This window comes from Crocodylus siamensis, chromosome 15 (assembly GCF_052110815.1).
Source record: "Crocodylus siamensis isolate JL-2025a chromosome 15, ASM5211081v1, whole genome shotgun sequence".
In the NCBI taxonomy this organism is placed as follows: Eukaryota; Metazoa; Chordata; order Crocodylia; family Crocodylidae; genus Crocodylus; species Crocodylus siamensis.
Genome location: NC_143409.1, coordinates 50,088,172 through 50,108,996, shown reverse-complemented (window position 1 = coordinate 50,108,996; position 20,825 = coordinate 50,088,172). Strand labels below are relative to the sequence as shown.

Genomic DNA, 20,825 nt, shown 5'->3' with positions numbered 1-20,825 from the left:
AAGGAGTCTTGTGGTGCCCTGAATAAATGTGTCATGCTGTCGATCAATCAATCTTCAATCAATCAATCAAGAGCCTGAAGTTTGTTCTAAAAGTCACAAAGTTCTTGATGTATGGGTTATTTCTAGTGAACAGATATTGGCAATTAAAATATAATTACTGTCATTGCTACTGTCGCTGTTGTTTAATTGCAATGATCACTATTATTATTATTAGCATTAATAATAACAAGAACTAAAGAAGAACAATAATGGTAAAAATAAAACATCACCACCACCACCGTAACTACAATACTAATGACAAGAACAACACTAATAAATGCAATACAAATATAAGACATAATCAGACTGTTGTGATAATTAGATTTCATTATTATTAGCAGTAATCAATGTAGCTGCCACGTGACCATGGCACCAAGATTCAAAGATGGCTGCCACAGGCCCAGTTACAAACCACCTAATAGACTTGAGACCAATATTGCATCCATGATAAGGCCGCCACAGGCCCACACTCTGAATAAGCTGGTTGGCATAAGGCCTAGACGGTGTCCCCAAACCATGGACAACCAGGTTGGCATAAGGTAAACAGAACACCAAAAATAGTGACTGTGTGACCAAACCCCGGACAGCCTGGTGGCACAACCCCAATATGGCATCCTGAATTGGGTATCACCTGCCCACCCGCTGGACAACCTGGTTGGCCTGAGGCTCATATGGTATGTACAACATGACTGTCACAGGCCCACTCCTGAATGACCTTGATGGCCTAAGGCCAAGATGGTGCCCCAAAATGGCACCATGTCCTTCCATCCCAGACAACCTCCCTGGCACAAGGCAAATATGGTGTCTAATATGGCCCCCAGGTACCTGAACCCTGGACAGCCTGGCTGGCATGGGGCAAGCATGGTGTCCACATTATTGCTGTCATGTGCCAACCCCCTGGACAACCTGTTTGTCTTGACACCAGTATGGTAACTGCAATATGGCCACCACATGCCCACCTTCTCAATGACCTGGTTGGTATGAGGGCGAGAGTGTCCTGAAGTGGCTGCCGTGTTCCCAAACTACAGACAACCTCATTGGCGTGACCCCCCAACATGTCCCAAAATGCAGCTGTGTGCTCAAACTCTGGACAACCTGGATGCCATGAAGTCAATAGGGTGCCCATAATGGCCACCACACCCTGGGCTGCTACAGTACTAGCACTCTCAAGCAGTCTTGTGTTGCAACCCCAGAAGCCGTGGTCCAGGTGGGCCCTGCTGCCACGTCTGCTTGGGCCCCAACTTTCCAGAGCCTGGTGGAGTTGGTCTCTCCCTGCCTGAAGTTTCCTTCTAGTCTCCATTAGCGCTCGAAGAACGGAGAGTTCTGGGGTCATGCTGTGTGCTGCCGGCCCATCTTCATTGGCACGCACATGTGCACTGCCCTCGGCGTCTCTGGCACCTAGGGCCCATCTGCCCTGCCAGCTCCAGCTCCAACTCCGGGCTGTGGGCTCTTCCCAGCTCAAGTGAAACTTTCCCCTCCCTGCCGCAGGCACGTTGTACAGAACAGTCCCAGGCATTGTGTGCGTCTGAGCTGAGCTGTGGGAACGCCATGGGGCTTGTGTGTCTCCCCTTCCCACGGGGGTGTGCCTCCTCTGGCAGCAGCCCTCTGCCCTGCTCAGAGCTCTGGGTGACAAAACTATGCCCTCACTACAAGAGTTTACCCAGCACCTTATGGTCTTTGACCACGATCCCACTGCTACCACCAGTTGTAGCAAACTCCTGCAGTGCCAGGCACAATCACTACAGCCGATGGGGGTTTTACTCACTTTATACACAGTGTCCTAGGGATCAAGGTGACAAACCAATGGGAAGGGACAAATATAGATAAATGGGCATTCACAGAATAACAACATGTTGTCCCAAAATGCGGGTCCTCGGGCTTGCACTGTTCTCTTCATCAGTGATTTGGATGAGGGGGTAAATAGCACCCTGTTCAAATTTGCTGATGACACTAAGATGTGGGGGGACGTGGGAACATTGGAAGGATGCAACAGGCTACAATCAGACCTAGACAGGTTACAAGGGTGGGCAGATGAGAATAGGATAGGATTCAACACAGACAAATGCAAGGTGATGCACCTGAGGAGGAAAACTGGCACCATACCTACAGGTTAGGGAACTCCCCTCTTGTCATGGAGGCGGAAAAGGATCTGGGGGTCATCACTGACTCCAAGATGAACATGGGCCGGCAGTGTGGGGAGGCAGTTAGGAAGGCCAACCGCACCTTGTCATGCATCCACAGATGCATCTCGAGCAGGTCCAAGGAGGTGATCCTTCCCCTTTATGCGGCACTGGTCAGGTTGCAGCTGGAGTACTGCAACCCATTCTGGGCGCTGCACTTCAAGAGGGATGTGGACAGCATGGAGAGGGTCCAGAGGAGGCCACTCGCATGATCAGGGGACAACAGGGCAGGCCCTACGAGGAAAGGCAACGGGACCTGAACCTGTTCAGCCTCCACAAGAGAAGGCTGAGGGGGGATCTTGTGGCCTGTTATAAACTAGTCAGGGGGGATCAGCAGGCATTGGGGGAGTCACTGTTTCCCCGAGCACCGGCAGGAGTGACCAGGAATAATGGTCACAAGCTGGCAGAGGGTAGGTTTAGGCTAGATACCAGGAGGCACGACTTCACAGTCAGGGCGGCTAGGGCCTGGAACCAACTTCCAAGAGAAGTGGTGCTGGCTCCTGCCCTGGGGGTGTTTAAGAGGAGGTTGGATGAACACCTTGCTGGGGTCATTTGACCCCAGTATCTTTCCTGCCAGGGCAGGGGGTCGGACTAGATGAAGGGATGGACTCAGAGTAACACCTGTGAGATTAGCACGTGGCTCTGGGGTAGGATGGAGGCCACAATTACTGCCTGTGAAGCAGCTGGTGATTGAGGGATTGACAGACCAAGAGCACCACAGCTGAGTGTCCCAGGGACAAGGCTGGGGCCAGCTGGGCATGGGTACCACAAGCTGGCAGGGATGAACTGGGTTCCCTCTGGGACCTTGGGGCAGACTCCCAGAACCCTGTAAGATCCATCCCCATGTGGCCGGTGAGCCAAAAGGGGAAGGTTTCCCAAGGAGCTGGAGTGGGCCAGGAGTCGCATGTCCTCCAAGGGGCATCATGGCCCCCCCTTGGGACCAAGTGCTGCTACAAGCACCTGGTAGGATGGGGGCAGGGTAAGTGAACGGCATCCCCTCCATACTTGTGTCTGTCCAGTGACTTCCCTTGGCTCTGGACTACGAGGGGCAGCCCCATCCCCTTCCAGCTGCAGCCGGGAGGCTCTGGCTGAGGAGCTGGAGCAGGCCGGGAGCCGGGACTCCTGGGTTCTTTTTGCAGTCTCGGTGGGTCTCTGTCCTGGTCACTGCCCATCTCTTTGCCAATGTTTTCCTTTCTCTGCAAAACAAAGCTGCTGAGCTGAGCTGAGCTGGCCACGGGAGCTGGTGGTGGGGAGGTTAGGCTGGGGCTCTGGGCAAGTAATGGTAAGCTGGGATTCTTGAGCTGGTGGGTGGGGTGGTGTGGGGAGTGGGGCGGAAGAGCAGGGGGTAGACACAGATGCAAGGGTGCATGCAGACAGACAGACTGTATTGGGCAGCAGGACCCCCATGCCAGGTGGTAGGGACATGTCTCCTAGAATGACCATATCGCCCTGGTAGGGTAGGTTTAGGTTAGATATCAGGAGGTGCTACTTCACGGTCAGGGTGGCAAGGGTCTGGAACCAGCTTCCAAGAGAAGTGGTGCTGGCTCCTACCCTGGGGGTCTTTAAGAAGAGGTTGGATGAACACCTTGCTGGGGTTGTTTGACCCCTGCATCCTTTCCTGCCAGGGCAGGGGGTCGGACTAGATGATCTGCTCAGGTCCCTTCCGACCCTAGAAACTATGAAACATACACTTAAGAGGTCAAGGAAACAGGTAATGGGCAGTACTGCTGGGGTACACACATTCAGCACATGCAACCCCCTCCCCACCTCTGGATGTGTCCCCAAAAACCAGCCTTTAGTTCAGAGTCGCTCTGTGCACCACGTATATGTTACACCAGCCCCTGCTCCACCCCAGAGCCAGCCACAGCTACTATCTGTTACGCCCAGCCCTGTGCCTGTCCCCAGAGCAAGCTGCCGTCCCTATCCCTGTTATACCCTGCCCTGTGCCCCTCCCCAGACCTAGGCACAGATCCTGTCCCCATTATATCCAACCAGATGCCCCCACCCCAGAGCCAGCCACTTCCCAGGACCAGGTGAGGGACCCACGTATCGTTTACAGCCAGTCAGAATGATGCCCAGTACAAGTTCATGGAGCAAACTGGGAAATGCCCAGATACCTCCCTGCCCAGACACCTGGCTTCTGTCCCCACCCTGGCCATGTTCCTGGGGCAACTGGTGACTAGTGAGTTGACTGTGCTCCCCGCAGACCCAGCTTCACCTCCTGTCCCCTTTATACCCCGGCTGACACCCTGAGAGCCAGCAGGAGCTCCTATCCCTATTATACCCAGCCTGATGCACCCCAGAGCCAGCCACATCCCAGGGCCAGATGAGAACGCAATATATGGTTTACTGCCCTGAGGTATGATGCCCAGTACAGGCATCATGATCTAAACTGGGGAATGCACAGAGGTTGGCACCAGGTTCCTGCCACCCCTCAATGCCTGGGTTCTCTCTTCACCTGGCAGGGACTATCCCTATGTCTGCCCTGGCCTCCGGGGTTAGTATAGAGAGAGCCCTGCCCCTGCCAGCAGTGCCCCTGGCATGGTGGGCGTTAGCGGGACTGGGATTGTAGTATTACAGTGAAGATTTTGCTTTGATTGCTTATCTTGTTATTGACTATCATTGTTTTGACTGTTTATTTTGTTATTTTTCTTTTTACATAAGGACCATTAAGGTAAAGTTAATCCTATTATGATTTACTGACCATCAAGATAAAGTTATTTAATCTATTATTATTATTATTATTATTATTATTTGGAACTGATCATCTGTTTTGAATTTCTTATTGTTTAGCATAAAATGTATTGGCCTTATGACTTTAGACATGTTTGACTCATGACTTTAAAACTTAAATTTAGTATAAGGAAAATGCTTGTGTACGGGTTTGTGGTATGTCTGGATATATCTGGTTTATGTGGAAAGAGGCAATGAAAGAATAAATGATGGACTTATGTGCCAGTACCACAGAAAGACAGGCCTCTTGCAGCAGGTGAAAATAGCCTTCTGTGGTTTAACAGTTAAGAGCTGCAGCGACTTATGGTCAGCAGTAAAGGATTATCAAACACTAACATGCTCCATCCTGGTGGCTGACGACTGCAAGTGATGGCCCCTGAAGACTGCAGACCACAAAGCCAGAAAATCATGACCTACCAATCCATGTGCCAACAGGACAAGAAGGACGGCCTTCATAGCTGACTCAGCGGACTCCATAGGCTGGCATGGACAGCTATTACTATAAAGAATAAACACAAACACAAGGCTTTGGGTCTCTTCCACCTGCAAGAAGGAGTTTTGGGCACGTCCAACAAGACCTGACTCCAACTCTCTTGGTCAGCCTGGCTGGCCACCAGACTTACCTTGAGCAACTTGAAACTTGGTAACACCTTAACTTTTGCAAGACTGTCTAACTTCTGTGTGTGTGTACGCTTGTCTCTTGAATGAGTGGATGAATGAATGAGTGAATGAGTATGTATGGGAATGAGTGAAGCAAATAACCTTATTGTTCTTTATTTTTTTCATATTGCATGTTTTATGTTCCAATAAATGTGGCATTGGGCCTTATCCCCCTGATGAGATTCTGGCTTGTTTTTAACTCACACTGCATGCCTGGTGCACACAACGGGATGCCTGGGTCCTCAGGGGAGCAGGGTCTGGTGTCTTAGAAGAAGGGGTGGGGCTAGAGCCCAGATGCCTGGGCTCCTTCCAGAGAAACTGAGTCATTGTGTGAATTTAGACTGCCTCCACTTCCCCTCCCCACCCAACACTCAGTACCGACACAGGAGGCAGGCAGGGCCCAGCCTAGCACAGACCAGTGCCGACTGGATACTGGAACTATGACGCCCACCTGGCATGCGGCTATGCTCCTGGGGCTCCTGGTCACCGGTAAGTGGGCCCTGCTCGCCACAGACTGACTGCACCTTCTGTCTCTGTGACACCCAGCCCTGCTCCACCCCTGAGCCAGCCACAGCTCCCGTCCCAGTTACACCCAGCCTGACGTCTGGGCTCCCAAGGCCTGACGTCTGCCCCCCAAGGCCACAAGAACGCTGTGACCCTGCTCCTCCGTGGCACCCCCACAACTTTGCTGTCCCTGGCTGCCCCTGGCCAGCCTGCTGCGGTTTCAAACTGCAAGGTCCTTTGCTGCTCTGGGAACCTCTGCAACCGCACAGGCCCCTGCCGTGTCTGCTGCTGTCCCTGGCACTGCTGTTGCTGAGGGGTGGGGGGTGGGCGGGGAGGCCTGGAGCTGAGCAGGGAACCCAGGTGTCCAGGCTGGGACCTGCTGGAGCTGGTTCAACCTCCCGGGGAACCCAGGTGTCCAGGGCACACTCAAAGACCCCAGGTATCTGAGTTTAAATTACGTGAGCCCATTCAACTCACAGGGAACCCAGCTGTACAACACCCCACCCTGCAACTGCCCCAGTCTCTCCCCCTCTTCTCATGGGCCAAAAGCTCCTGAGTGGCCAAAAGGGGGCAGCACCCACCTCAACCTTTAAATAATGCCCACCTCCCCTCCATCCTGTCCCCACTGGAGCAACAGAGCCTTTGAAATACCCCATGGAAGGGGCAACTCCCACTTCCTGCCCCATAATAAACACCCCTGTCCTGCCGTGCCAGTTTCCTGGGGTCCAGGTCCTTCCCCCTAAAGACCCATTTCCAGACGTCAAGTCCCTCCTTCTGCTAATGAACTCCTGGAGGACCTCTTCCTGCCCATGGGAGTCCCTCTTTTGCTAGTACCCCTGTTGTTGGCAATGTAGTGCACATCCCCTTTGGGAGCCCCCTTGCAAGCAGCGAAGGGGATTATGGCTGAAGGGGATCTCTGGGAATCCAGTGGATCTCTAGGCCCAGATCCATGCCAGATCAACAAGGCCCCTGATTGGTGGGGATCAGGATCAGGGTCTCCCAACCTGACACCTGGTGCAAGGCATTAGACGTATCTCTGTGTATGCCTTTCCCCTGCTGCTGGGCTCTGGACAAAGCCCATTAATTAATTACGAGCACCCACAGAGCAACCTGAATTCTGCAGGAAAGAATCATTCCTAAAAATTCAAAAGAATTATTGTTGGCCCTCACTAGGCAGCTGGGACAAAGTGAGTCTTGTGGTGCTCTGAACAAATGTGCCAGCTTGTCAATCAATCAACTGTCAATCAATGAATCAATCAAGAGCCTGAAGTTGGCTCCAAAAGTCACAATATACTTGATGGATGGATCATTTCTAGTGAACAGATATTGGCAATTAAAATATAATTACTGTCATTGCTACTGTTGCTATCATCACTATTGTTGTTATTAGCATTAATAACAACAACACAACAAAACCAATAATGATAACAATAAAACAACCACAGTTCTAATAATATAAAAGCCGTAGTCTGTCTGTCCATAACACTTTACATGCACTCGGATCAGCGGATGGAAACAACTAATCTGAATGTGAATACAGTGTTTTGACAGGAGGTGGTAGTGCGCTGTAGCATTGCCATGATGTTGGGGACCCAGGGGACAGAGTTGAGGTGGGGGAGCAAAGCCAGTGCAGCTGGCCTTGCCCTTCTGCCTTGATCCCTCGAGGCGACAGCAATGAAGCGGACACAATGGGGGGGGGGCAGGCCACTGGAGATGGCGCTGCCCCACCTTCCCCCTTGCTCCTTGGAGGTGGTGGAAGAGGTGCAGGGGAGAATGCGGTTCAGATGCCGCAGGAAAAAAACAGCCACGCCCAAAGGAGCCAAGATCGGCACCCCCATCAGTATGGGCATGCTTTATAACAGCGTGCTGGGACTGATTGAGTGGCCAGAACCCCGGGTCCAAGATAAAAGGCCTGGCAGAAGACAAGCCGGGGGGGTTGGATACCGGAAGTGGAGTCCCCAGCCAGCCCGGAGTGGCCAGAGAACACAAGCAGTCCCAGTGAGGGGACCTGGTGGTTACCCCAGGAAGGTGTCTCCATAACAGCACAGGACCAGAGAGGGCCTGAGGATTTGCTTATAGGGCTGACATGGACCGAGAAAGTCAGCAGCAGAGACTAGAACCCCGCAGGACTCAGCGGAGCCAGAATACAGATGAGACTGATGGACAGCAAGTACCAAACCTGGGGCAGAGGCAAGGTGTTGGGGGATGGACCAGTATTGAAGCCGGACAACGTATAATCGGAAAGGAGAAAAGCCGTGGGAAATGCTTGGGATAGTAACATTGCCCATACCTGGAGGCCATCATATTCCAGGAATCCGAGCACCGAGAAGGCACAGTTCACCAGCCTCAACAATGCAGGTAACAACATCATGGTTGGCGTTAGGCGTGGTGTAGGGGAGGCAGAGTCCCACAGAGGTGGAACAGCAGGAATGACCTAGGAGAGATGCCAAGGGGAGGCGGGACCAAACATTCTCCTCCCAATCTGAAGGCAATCATCATCAAAGATGTGTCAGGCGAGGCCCCCCATGAACTGAACAAAGTTGTTCCAACAACCAAGCTTTTCATCCCTAAGAATAATGGCGAGGCTTGAGAGGACCCCATATGTGAGGCTTGAGAGGACCCCATATGCGACTCACAGGAGAGAGACACAGAAGACTACAATGGGTGAATAAAGGCCTGGCCCCATGGTGGAGCGGGAGAAAGGGGGAGCAGGCCCGGCCCCAAAGTTGGCAGGGGGAGCCAGACCGAGACCTTTGTCCCCGCCCGCACCCCTTGCCCATCATTCTTGACAGGCAACTGTCTAGTGTGTTATATAAAAATATAAACCATAAAAATATGGTGCACAACAAAATATAGCACCCCCTGGATGAGCTGCTCATAGCTTAGTCCCACACTTCACCCCACCCTGGCTGTGCATCGCCTGTCCCTCCCCTAGCCCCAGCCCCACTCCCTCACTGCTGTGCGCACACTCCTCCCTACCCTTGCTGCAGCTGCTGGAAATTCACAGCCAGGCTGCCTTGCAGCCCTACTGCTGCCCCGCATTTTTGGGGGCTGAGCCCTGTTAGTGCTCCCTTTCACCACCTATGGGAGGATGTAGTAATTGTTGGTTCTGTAGGACTGAGGTATTACCTGGAAGGAAAGCTAGGAAAGGTCCCTTGCCAAATTCTCCTAGATTCAGGCGCCAGGGTATCCCTTGTACATTGCTGAGTGTGGGCACAAGCTACAACTGGGACAGAAAGGGATCTATGACCCTGTAGCCTAGTACTCAAGGCAGCCAATTGGGAGGCACTCCCCATCCTGAGGAAGTGGGGTACGACCATCTACTTCTGAGACCTGCAGCTGCCCCCTGCCCCGCTCCCCACCCCCAAAAAACATCCAGGGCCTCCTGCCTTCGCCAACCATGACACTGGTTGGCATGACTACCCAAATAGCTGACATGTGGCCACAGCCTAAATACCATGGTACCAAGGTGGCTTTGTTAAGATGGCTGCCACAGGCCCAGCCACAAGCCACCTAGTAGGCCCGCGGCCAGTATGGCGATCATGATATGGCTACCACAGGCCCACCCCCTGAATGAGCACGTTGATGTTAAGCCAAGATGGTATTACAAAATGGCTGCTGTGGGCCCAAACCACCACAACCTCGTTGGCATGAGGCCAAAAAAGGTGTCCACAAAATGGCTGCTGCACACCTACCCCCTAAGTGAACTAGTTGGCACAGGGCCAAGATAATGTCTCAAATGGCTGCCATGGGCCCAAATACTGGACAGCTGGGCTAGCATGAAGCAAATATGCTGTGCACAAAATGGCCATCACGTAGCAACCCCCTGGACATCCTAGTTGGCCGGGCACCGACACAGTGTTCACAATATGGCTCTCACAGGCCCATCTTCTAGACAACCAGGTTGCCATAGCCACCCATCATGGCTCCCGTGTGCCCACCACCTGTATGCCCTGGTCACCGTGAAGCCAAGATGGTGCCCCACAAGGGCTGCCAAGTGCCCACCCCAAGGGGGGCACCAAGAGGGGTGCTGGCTCCAGGGAAGGGGGTGCGGGCAGCCGGGACACCTGGATTTCCTCCCCTTCTCCAGTAAGGATGGGGGTGTTGCAATCTGGGACAACTCCCATCCTGGGGTTGTCACCCGTTTCCGGTAGGACACACGTCACAGGGGCCTTGACCGAGGTGTGAGTGAGTGTGGGCGTGTGGGGGGGGCAGGAACTTTCACTTGCAACACTTCTGCTTGTTAATTGCCCAATTAACAAACCCAAGCCACAACCACAGAGCTAGAGCACTGTCAGTGCCTGTCTCCGGGTAAACAGGCCACTGCTCCACCCCAGAGCCAACTGCAGTTCCTGTCCCTATTATACCCAGTCCTGCTCCCCTCCCCAGAGTGAGCTACAGCTCCTATCCCTGTTACACCCAGCTGATGCCCTCCAGAGCCAGCCACATCCCAGGGCCAGGCAAGAGGCCAGTATGTAGTTTATAGCCCTTAGGCACGATGCCCAGTATATGTTCATAGTGCAAACTGGGGAATGCCCAGAGGCTGCACAGCTTCCTCACCTGACACCTGGGTTCTCCACCCGCCCTAGCAGGGACTGTCTCCACATCTGCTCTGCCCTGGGATAAGTTCAGAGCTGCTCCTTGACAATCCCTGCCAGCAGTGCCCCTGGCCTGGCGGGTGAGAGCAGGGGGTGCTAGGAGCCCGGACAGCTGGTTCTCTGGGAGGATTGGGGGCTCGTGGGTGAGAGCAGCGGGGGCAAGAGCCCGGATGCCTGGGTTCTCTGGGAAGTAGGATCTGGTGTCCTAGAACAAGGGGTTGCACACCGGACGCCTGGGTTCCCTTCCCTGAGCTCTGAGTCACCCTGCGCCTCTGGGCCCCCACCCCCAACCTGCCCACAGCCCCTCCCAGTGCCCATATAAGAGACAGAGCAGTGCTGAGGGCACACAAGAGCCATGATGCCTGCCCTACACATGTCCATTCTCCTTGGGCTGCTCATCACTGGTGAGTGGGTCCCGTTCCCCCGCAGAGCCAGCTGCAGCTCCTGTCCCCATTACACGTAGTTCTGCCCCCACAAAATCAGCTGCATCTCTCCACAGCCTCTGGCCTGCGCTGCCCGAAATGCCTGCCCTGGCAGGGGAACTGCCGGGACGAGGTGGAGACGTGCGCGCCGGGACAGAACGCCTGCGTGGTGCACACGCTGGGCCGACCTCCAGGTGAGACCCCAGGGGCTGGGGAAGGGGGGAAATGAGGGCTGGAGGGTAAGAGCAGGGGCGCCTGGGAGCCTGGATGCCTGGGTTCCTTGGGAGGCCGCAGGGCTTGCTGGGTTGTGCCAGTCAGATAACAGTACCTCCTGGGGTACCTGGGTATTTGCTCCAGAAACCAGACACCTAGATTCAGGGCTCACCTCTGATCTCCCTGCTGCAGTCATGGACAGTGCCCTGCGGGTAGGCTGCGCGGCTCTGACGACCTGTAACCTGCTCCCCTCGGACACCGCAGCCGGACTGAGCGGATCCAGCTTCTGCTGCACCACAGACCTGTGCACTAATGGGAGCTACATCCGTATGTATGGCCTCTCCCCAAAGCCAGCTGCACCCCTACACATGACACCAAGCCCTGGCCTGCAGAAGCCTGCCCCAGCTCCTGCCCCTGTTATATCCAGCCTCATCTCCACTGAAGCCAGCTGCATCTCAGCCCTGCTACACCCAGTCAGACACCCTCCAGGTCCAGCCGCAGCTCCTGTTCCTGCTGTACCCAGGACTGCCCCACCCCTGATTCAGCTGCAGCTCCTGTCTCCATTGTACCCACCCCATTCACCCCAGAGCCAGCCACATCCCAGCCTTGTGTCCTAACAGGCGACCCAGGTCCTGCCTGGCGTCTCCCGTGTCAGAGCTGCGCGGGATCTGCCACAACCTGCGGTCCTGACACCCCAACCTTAACCTGCCCCGGCCGCGAGGCCCAGTGTCTGCAGCTGTCCCGGCGCCTGCTACCTGGTAAGGCTCAGACGCCTGGGTTCCTGCTGCAGGAGGAGGGGGAGGGGGAGCGGTTCTGGGCTCCTTCCTCGCGGGTGCGGGGAGCCCGGACACGTGGATTTTGTCCCCACACTGGGAAGGGATGTTTGGTAGGTACTGGGAGCCCGGACACCTGGGTTTCTCACCAGCCCTGGCAGGTAGCAAGCCCAGTGCTGGCTTAAAACCACAGTGGCTGGTTTCAGGGCCTGGATGCCTGGGTTCCTTAATGGGGGAAGTGGGGCAGGGGTGAAAGCAGGGGGGCTGGGCAGCTGGACACCTGTGTTCTCAGGACAGGGCACGGGTAGGGGCTGAGAGCCTGGGGGCGAGGCACTCGCATGCCTGGGTTCCCCAGAATGCTGCATGCCAGCTTAGCCCCCTCCTAGCCCTCTGCCCATTTCCCAGTGGCCTCACTTCCCCCACATCCCACCAGGGGAACAGGGAGACACCGTGTACAAGGCATGCGGGTGGCAGGGACCCTCTGAAGAGCTGCTGGCCATTGCTGCGGGGCCTGACCTGACCTATGTGCACGTGCAGCGCTGCCGCAGCACCAGCTGCAACAATGGCTCCTTTGTTGGTAACACTGCCTGGATGCCTGGGGTCTCTGGGCAGGGAGTGGAGGCTGGGGGGTGAGAGCAGGAGACTTGGGAGCTTGGATGCTGGGGTTCTCCAGGGTGGGGGTTGGGGGCCTGGGGCAGTGGGGTAAAGACAGCCCTGACACCTGGGTTTTCTCAGGGTGGGGGCTGTGGGATGAGAGCAGAAGGGAATGGGAACCCAGACCCCTGGGTTTCCTGACACACCCATCCCAATCCCCACACAGAGGTGCCTCGGGGGAAGCCCAACGGGAAGTTCTGCTACAGCTGCAGGGAAAGAGGAGCAGGCGAGTGCAACTATCAGAAGCTGCTGACCATGAACTGTACAGGGGCCATGGACCAGTGTGTGAAAGTCCAGAGCACAGGTGAGAGCCACTCCATCCATGACCCTCGGTAATCCAGGGGTCTGGGCTCCCAGCCCCCTCTGTTCCCACCCCCAGCTCACCCTTTCGTGCCAAGAGACCCAGGTGTCCAGGCTCCCAGGTCCCTGCACTGACACCTCTCTCTGGCTCCCCAGACGAGAACAACCCGGTAACCGTACTCCGTGGCTGCGCCAGCCCTGACCTCTGCCGCCCCTGGCAGCCTCTGGACCGCCTGCTCCTGCCTTCGAACCGCAAGGTCTATTGCTGCTCTGAGAGCCACTGTAACCATGCAGGCCCCCGATGGGACCCCCTACCCTTGGTGATGCTGCCCCTGGTATTGCTGCTGCTGCTGGGCGGGGCCTGGAGCTGAGCAAGGGGCTGAGCTGGCACCCGCTGGAGCCCATTTGACCACCAGGAGGAGCCTGGTGTCTCAGCTTGAAATTACGGGAGCCCATTCAACTTGCAGGGAACCCAGGTATCCCACAGATGCGCATCCCCCACAACTGCGCCAGCCCCTCCCCCTCTCTTCATGGGCCACATGACCATGCCTTGACCTCCAAATACTGCCCCCCTCCCCTCCATTTTGCCCCCACCGGAGCAACACAGCCTTTGAAATATGCCCTGGAAGGGGCAATTCTGATTCCCTGCCCTATAATCAGCCCTTTCCTGCCCTGCTGGTTTCCTGGGGCCAGGTCGTTCCTTCTAACAACCCATTTCCTCATTAGCAGACAAGACATTGACCCCCTTCCCCTACTACTGAACCCCTGTAGCCATCATGGGAGACAGGGTGCAGTAGCAGGGGGTGTCCAGCAGGGGGTTGTCCGTTTGGAAGACCTCTTCCTGCTCATAGAGGTCCTTCTTTTGCTAGTAGCCCGTTGTTGGCACTGTAGTGCACATCCCCTTTCAGAGCCCCCTTGCAAGCAGCAGAGGGGATTATGGCTGGGGGATCTCTGGGAATTGGTGCATCTCTAGGCCCAGATTCCTGCTAGAGCAATGGGGCACCTGATTGTTGGGGATCATGATCAAGGTTTGCCAACCCCAAGCCTGGTGCTAGGCACTGGATGTACCTCTCAGATCCAGTGCCTTCCCCCATGGCGCCAGATGCTGGACAAAGCCCATTATGTCTACTACATGTCAATGAATTAATTAATTACCTGCACCCATGGAATGAGCTGGATTCTGCAGGAAACGATCATTCCTAGAAATTCACAAGAAATATTGTTGGTCCTTGGTAGGCAGCTGGGAGAAAGCAAGACTTGTGGTGCTCTGAATAAATGTGTCAGGCTGTCAGTCAATCAATCCTCAATCCATGAATCAATCAAGAGCCTGAAGTTTGTTGCAAAAGTTGCAATGTATGTGATGGACGGGTGATTTCTAGTGAACAGATCTTGGCAATTAAAATATAATTACTGCCATTGTTACTGTTGCTATCATCACTATTGTTCATATTATTAGCATAAATAATAAGAAAACAAGAATAATGATAATACAATCCACCACAATAATAACTATAATTGCTGTTGCTGTTGTTTTATTGCTATCATTACTATTATTGTTGTTATTAGCATAATAACAAAATAACAATAATTCTAACAATAAAACCATCACGATAATAACGAGAATAATAATAAATAATAATGACAATACTAATAAATGCAATACATATATAATTCATAACCAAGAGACTGTTGTAATCATTACATTTCATTGTTATTAGGAGTAATCAACATGGTTGCCACGTGACCATACCCTTGTTACCATGGCGCCAAGGTGACATACAAAGATGGCTGCAGCAGACCCAGCTCTGGAGCACTTAGTAGGATGAGGCTGATATGGCGTCCATGACACGGGCCCCACGGATCCAGACTCAGAATAAGCTGGGTAGTATGAGGCCCAGATGGTGGCCCAAAATGGCCGCCATGTGCCCAAATCCCAGATAACCTGCCTGGCATGAAGCAAATATGGTATCCAATATGGCGCTCAGGTACCCAAACCCTGGACAACCTGGCTGGCATGGGGCAAGCATGGTGTCCACATTATGGCCATCATGTACCAACCCCGCTAGACAACCTGCTTGGCTTGACCCGATATGGTAACTGTAATATGGCTGACACATGCCCACCCCCTCAACGACCTGATTGGCATGAGGCCAAGAGAGTGTCCTAAAGTGGCTGGTGTCTGCCCAAACCATGGACAACCTTATTGGCATGACCCCCAAAACGGTGTCCCAAAATGAAGCCACATGCTCCAACTGCAGATAAGCCAGATGCCATGAGGTGAACAGGGGGCTCAAAACAGCCGCCACGCTCCAGACAGCCGCAGTACCAGCACCCCACAGCAGTCCCATGTTGTAACGCCAGCCACCATGGTCCAGGTGGGCCCTGCTGCCATGTCTGCTTGGGTCCCGACGTTCCAGAGCCTGGTGGCATCTCTGCCCCCCCTGAAGTTTCTCCCTAGTCTCCATTAGCGCCTGCAGGACAGACGGTTTTGGGGTCAGGCTATGTACTGCCAGCCCATCTTCGTCGGTACGCACAAGTGCTCTGGCCTCGGCATCTCTGGCACCTAGGGCCCATCCACCCTGCTGGCTCCAACACCAGGCTGTGGGCTCCTAGCCCGATTCGTCGGGTGCCCTGACCTGTGTACTGAACCCCAGCCCAGCTTAGCCAGAGTCTGCCACTGGTGCAAAAGCTTCCCCGTGGGCCTCCATGAGGCGCTTGTCATCCTGCTTGGTTTCCCAGCTGAGGCCATGGTAGACTGCTGCAGCCTTCCTGGTGCATAGAAGACCAAAGAAACCCAGTGTGCCAGCCTCATGCCATCCATTCACCTTAGCTGCCACTTCGAATGGTGCATGGCAGATACCCCACTCCTGTTGTTCCCCACTATCGGATGCAGGGGTGTTCCTGCTATGAGCCTTTGACCGGGACGTGGGGCTTATGTGTTTCCCCTTCCCATGGGGGTGCGCCTCCTCCGGCAGCAGCCCTCTGCCCTGCTCAGAGCTCCGGATGACAAAACTATGCCCTCACTACAACAGTTTGCCCAGCACCCACCTCGACCTCCATCCTGCCCCCACCGGAGCAACCTTTAAATAATGCCCACCTCCCCTCCATCCTGCCCTCACCAGAGCAACAGAGCCTCTGAATTGCCCCCTGGAAGGGGCAACTCCCACTTCCTGCCTCATAAACGCCCTCGCCCTGCCTTGCCCATTTCCTTGGGGACAGGTCCTTCCCCCTAATAATCCATTTCCTCATTAGCAGGCCAGACATCAACTCCTTCCCCCTGCTAATGGACCCCTGTGGCCATTATGGGGGAGGAGGTGCAGTACCAGGGGCATCTAGCAGGGGGCAGTGCCCTCCTGCCCATGGGAGTCCCTCTTTTGCTAGTAACCTCTGTTGTTGGCACTGTAGTGCACATCCCCTTTCGGAGCTTCCTTCAAGCAGCAGAGGGGATTATGGCTGGAGGGGATCACAGGGAATCTATGCCAGAGCAACGCGGCACTTGATTGGTTGGGATCAGGATCAGGGTCTCCCAACCCCAAACCAGGTGCAAGGCACTGGACGTACCTCTGTGATCCAGTGCCTTGGCCCTTGTGCCAGGTCCTGGACATAGCCCATCATGTCCGTCACCCATGGATTGATCTGGATTCTGCGGGAAACGATCATTCCTAAAAATTCAAAAGAAATATTGTCAATCCTCTGTAGGCATCTGTGACAAAGCAAGTTTTGTGAGGCTCTGAATAAATGTGTCAGGCTGTCAATCAATCGTCAATCAATCAGTCAATGAATCAAGAGCCTGAAGTTTGTTCCAACAGTCACAATGTACTTGATGGATGGCTTATTTCTAGTGAAGAGATATTGGCAAGTAAAATATAATTACTGCCATTGCTATTGTTGCTGTTGCTTACTTGGTATCATCACTATTGTTGTTATTAGCATAAAACAAAGTAAGATCAATCATGCTAACAAATGCTAACATGGACGAAAGGGACCTAGGGGTAGTGATCAACCACGGCAGGACCATCAGCCAGCAGTGCACTGTGGTGGCCAGCAGGGCAAACAACATGCTGGCATGCATTAACCAGTGCATCTCATGCAAAACTAAGGAAGTGATACTCCCACTGTACTCCGCACTGGTGAGACCTCAGCTGCAGTACTGCGTCCAGTTCTGGGTGCCGTACGTCAACAAGGACGTGGAAAAACTTGAGAGTCCAGGGAAGAGCCACCCATATGATCAGGGACTTGCAAAACAAGCCATACGAGGAGAGTCTGAAGGATCTGGGCCTCTTCAGCTTACAGAAGAGAAGGCTGAAAGGGAACCTGGTAGCGGCTTACCGTTATAATGGGAGTACATCAAGAACTCAGTGAACAGCTGTTCACCAGGGCACCCCTGGGGAAGACCAGGACCAAAGGATACAAACTCCTGGAAGGCTGCTTCAGGCTCAATTCCAGGAAAAACTCCTGACACAGTCAGGCTGTCCAGACTGGAATAAACTCCCTCCAGAGGTGGTGCACCCCCCTACCCTGGAAAGCTTCAAAACGAGGCTGGACAGTTACCTTGGTAGGGTCACTTGACTCCAGTTGTCTTTTCCTGCCTAGTGCAGGGGGGCTGGACCCGATGATCTACAAGGTCCCTTCCAGTCTCTCACAATCTGTGAACCTATGAAAACACCATCGTTCTAATATAGTAATTCTAATTTAATAAAAGGCTTAGCTTGTCTGTGTGCCTGTCTGTCTGTCTGTAATGCTCTGAGGCAACTATGTATGCGCCGCTGAGAGGGAGGGTGGCAATTGGCTGCGCAGGCCCAAGTGTTTCAGCCAGATCCTCATCAGTGGGAAAGCGAATGCTGTAGTTTTAAACCCCACGCCTGTTTTTGGCACCAAGTTTAAAGCTGCAAATCGCACATTTCATCCTCTGGAAGCTGGAAGCAGGGTCCCTCCAATAATGGGGCTATGGGGAGGGGCCCGAAAGGTGGGAGTCAGGATGGGAGAGCCATGCCCCACCTGGGGTTGTTGGGGCCAGGCCAGTCGGGCCAGGAACGTTGTACTGTGCCTTTGCGGGCGGTGGTGCTGGGAGGGCCTTGGGGGCTGTAACCCCCCAAAATTCATGTTGCCCCCCACCCCCAGCTCCCACTCCTCCCATTGCAGAGACATGGCGCGGTGCTCCCAGCCTGGCCCAGTGGGCCTTCGGCATCTGCCTGGCTGCATGGGACAGCCAGGAGCAGTGCCCTACAGGGCAGTACGATGGGGCCAGATGGGAGCAAGACAGCCACGGGGCAGGGGTGGGCTGCCTCCATGTGACCGAGAGTGGGGGAAGTCCACTAAAGAGAAAGTGGATCTATATGAGGGTCTGTGTGTGTGTGTGTGGGGGGGGGGCGTGGCGTGTGTGTGGGGGTGTCTGGGTGTGTGTGGGCATGTGTGTGTGGGGGGCATGGGATGTGTGTAGGGGATGGGGGTTGTGCGTGGGGGAGTGGGGTTGTGCGTGAGGCAGTATAGGGGATGTGCCTGGGTGTGTGTGTGGGAGGGTATAGATTCATAGAGTTGGAAGGGACCTCAGTGGGTCATCTAGTCCAACCTCCTGCCCCAGCAGGCAAGAAAAGAGTCACCAGCCTTGGGGTCATGGGATCCCAGCCAGGTGCCTGTCCAGTCTCCTCTTGAAGCCCCCCAAGGATGTCTTAGGCTAGACATCAGGAGGCACTACTTTACGGTCAGGGCATGAGAAGAGAAGTGGTGCTCGCTCCTACCCTAGGGGTCTTTAAGAGGAGGCTCAATGAACTCTTTCCTGCCAGGGCAGGGGGTTGGACTAGATGATCTACTCAGGTCCCTTCCGACCCTAGAAACTATGAAACTATGGGGTGAACATCACCTTCCTTGGGAGCCCATTCCAGATGCTGGGAACCCTGACTGTGAAGAACTTTCTCCTAATGTCCAACCTATGGGGTATGGGGGGGGGGAGTATCTGAGTGTGTGTGTGTGGAGGTGTGTGTCTGGGGGTCTGTACGTGTGGGTCTGTGTCTGTGTGCAGAGTGAGAGTAGACTGCACGTGCCTGTGTGTGCACATTGGGCTGTAGCAAGGGCAGGGAGCAGGGACAAGAGGTGGGCATGTGCCCCCCAGCCTGGCAGGGTCCCCCCAGCACTAGGAGGGCATGGGGCACCTCTCCCCTTCCTCCCCTGCGGGCCAGCTCCCATGGCGGGAGGTGGCCTCCAATTTTGTGCTTTCCCAGGGCCCTAGTGCACCTTAATCTACCTCTGGAGGGGTGGGGAGGCAGGTGGACATGGGCCAGGAGGACACGGAGCGGGGTAGGGGCAGGGAGGCGGGTAGAGCGGGGCTGGGCCTGGAGTGCGATGTGGGGAGAGTGGGACCAGATCCGGAGTGTGTGTGCAGGGGCAGGTGGCCCGCCGTCATTCTTGATGGGCAATTTACTAGTTTATCCATAGTAATATAGGGAGCTATCCCATTTGGCACTGGGAAAAGGGAAGTCATGGACTAGACCAACATTGGGCAGCCTGTGAAGGCTGTCAAGTCTTTCTATACAGGCAAAGCCTGCAGAACTCTTTTTCATTTGTCGTGGGAGACTCCATCCTGAGGGGGACGGAGGGGGCAATCTGGCGCCCCGACCCCTTAGCCCGGGAAGTCTGCTGCTTCCCGGGGGCCTGCATCCAGGACATTGCGGAGAAGATCCCTGGGCTCCTCCAGCCCACAGACCGCTATCCCATGCTCCTCATCGATATGGGCACCAATGACACGGCTCCGAGTGCTCCCAGCCGGGTCATGAGGCGCTTCAGGGATTTGGGAGCGGGGCTTAAGGGTCTGGGAGCACAGGTGGTATTTTCTTTGATGCTCCCAGTCTTGGGCTGTGGGCTGAGGAGGGAGAGGAGGATCCAGGTAGTCAACCAAAGACTGCGGCGCTGGTGTCATCGGGAAGACTTTGGCTTGCATGTCCACAGCCCGCTCTTTGGTGAGTGAGGCAGCGAACTGCTGGGAAGAGATGGCCTCCACCTCTCTCCCCTGGGGAAGAGGCTCTTCTCAGCCAGGCTGGCTGACCTGCTTCACCGGGCTTTAAACTAAGCCTGCTGGGGGATGGGAGGACTACCGCCACCGCTGGCCCGCTGAGCAACCCTTGCAAAGCCAGCAAGCCAAGGCACTTAAGGGAGCCCACCCCCTGCCCCATCCCTAGAACAAAATGTAGGCAAGGAAAAGGCCCCCAAGGGAACACTTGTGTGTCTATACACAAATGCCAGGAGCCTGGGGAATAAACAGGAGGAACCTGTTCTCCTGCTAAATGCAAGTAACTATGATCTCACTGGGATAACGGAGACTTGGTGGGACTCCACCCAAGACTGGACCATGGGTATAGATGGCTATACCCTGTACAAGCAGGATCGTGTAGATAAAAGGGGAGGGGGCGTAGCTCTCCATGTCAAGGAAATATATGCGTCCCTGCAAGCTGACACTGGCACCCACAGTGGACGACTTGAGACCCTCTGGGTGAAAACTGGTGGGGAACACAACACAGGGGATACTATGGTGAGGGTCTACTACAAACCCCCTACCCAGAGTCAAGACCTTGACCAGGAGTTCACCAGGGAATTGGCTGAGGCCACATGCTCCCAGTGTATGGTTGTCATGGGAGACTTTAATTACCCAGACATCTCGTAGGAGGAGCGCTTGGCCAAATCCAAGTGGTTGCAAAGCTTTCTCTCGTGTGTGGATGACCTTTATCTGACGCAGGAAGTCTATGAGCCGATGAGACG

General features: G+C 54.6%; 1 protein-coding gene across 1 annotated transcript; it reads left to right on the top strand.

Annotated features, from left to right (window-relative positions):
• Positions 1–5,976: 5,976 nt before the first annotated feature.
• LOC149852708 (urokinase plasminogen activator surface receptor-like) lies at positions 5,977–14,775 on the top strand. The gene is made up of 7 exons (XM_090029823.1): positions 5,977–6,101; positions 11,214–11,330; positions 11,542–11,676; positions 11,970–12,107; positions 12,556–12,699; positions 12,943–13,080; positions 13,233–14,775. The coding sequence occupies exons 1-7, from the start codon at positions 6,053–6,055 to the stop codon at positions 13,445–13,447; spliced, it is 936 nt and encodes a 311-aa protein (XP_089885949.1). The 5' UTR covers positions 5,977–6,052; the 3' UTR covers positions 13,448–14,775.
• Positions 14,776–20,825: the final 6,050 nt, after the last annotated feature.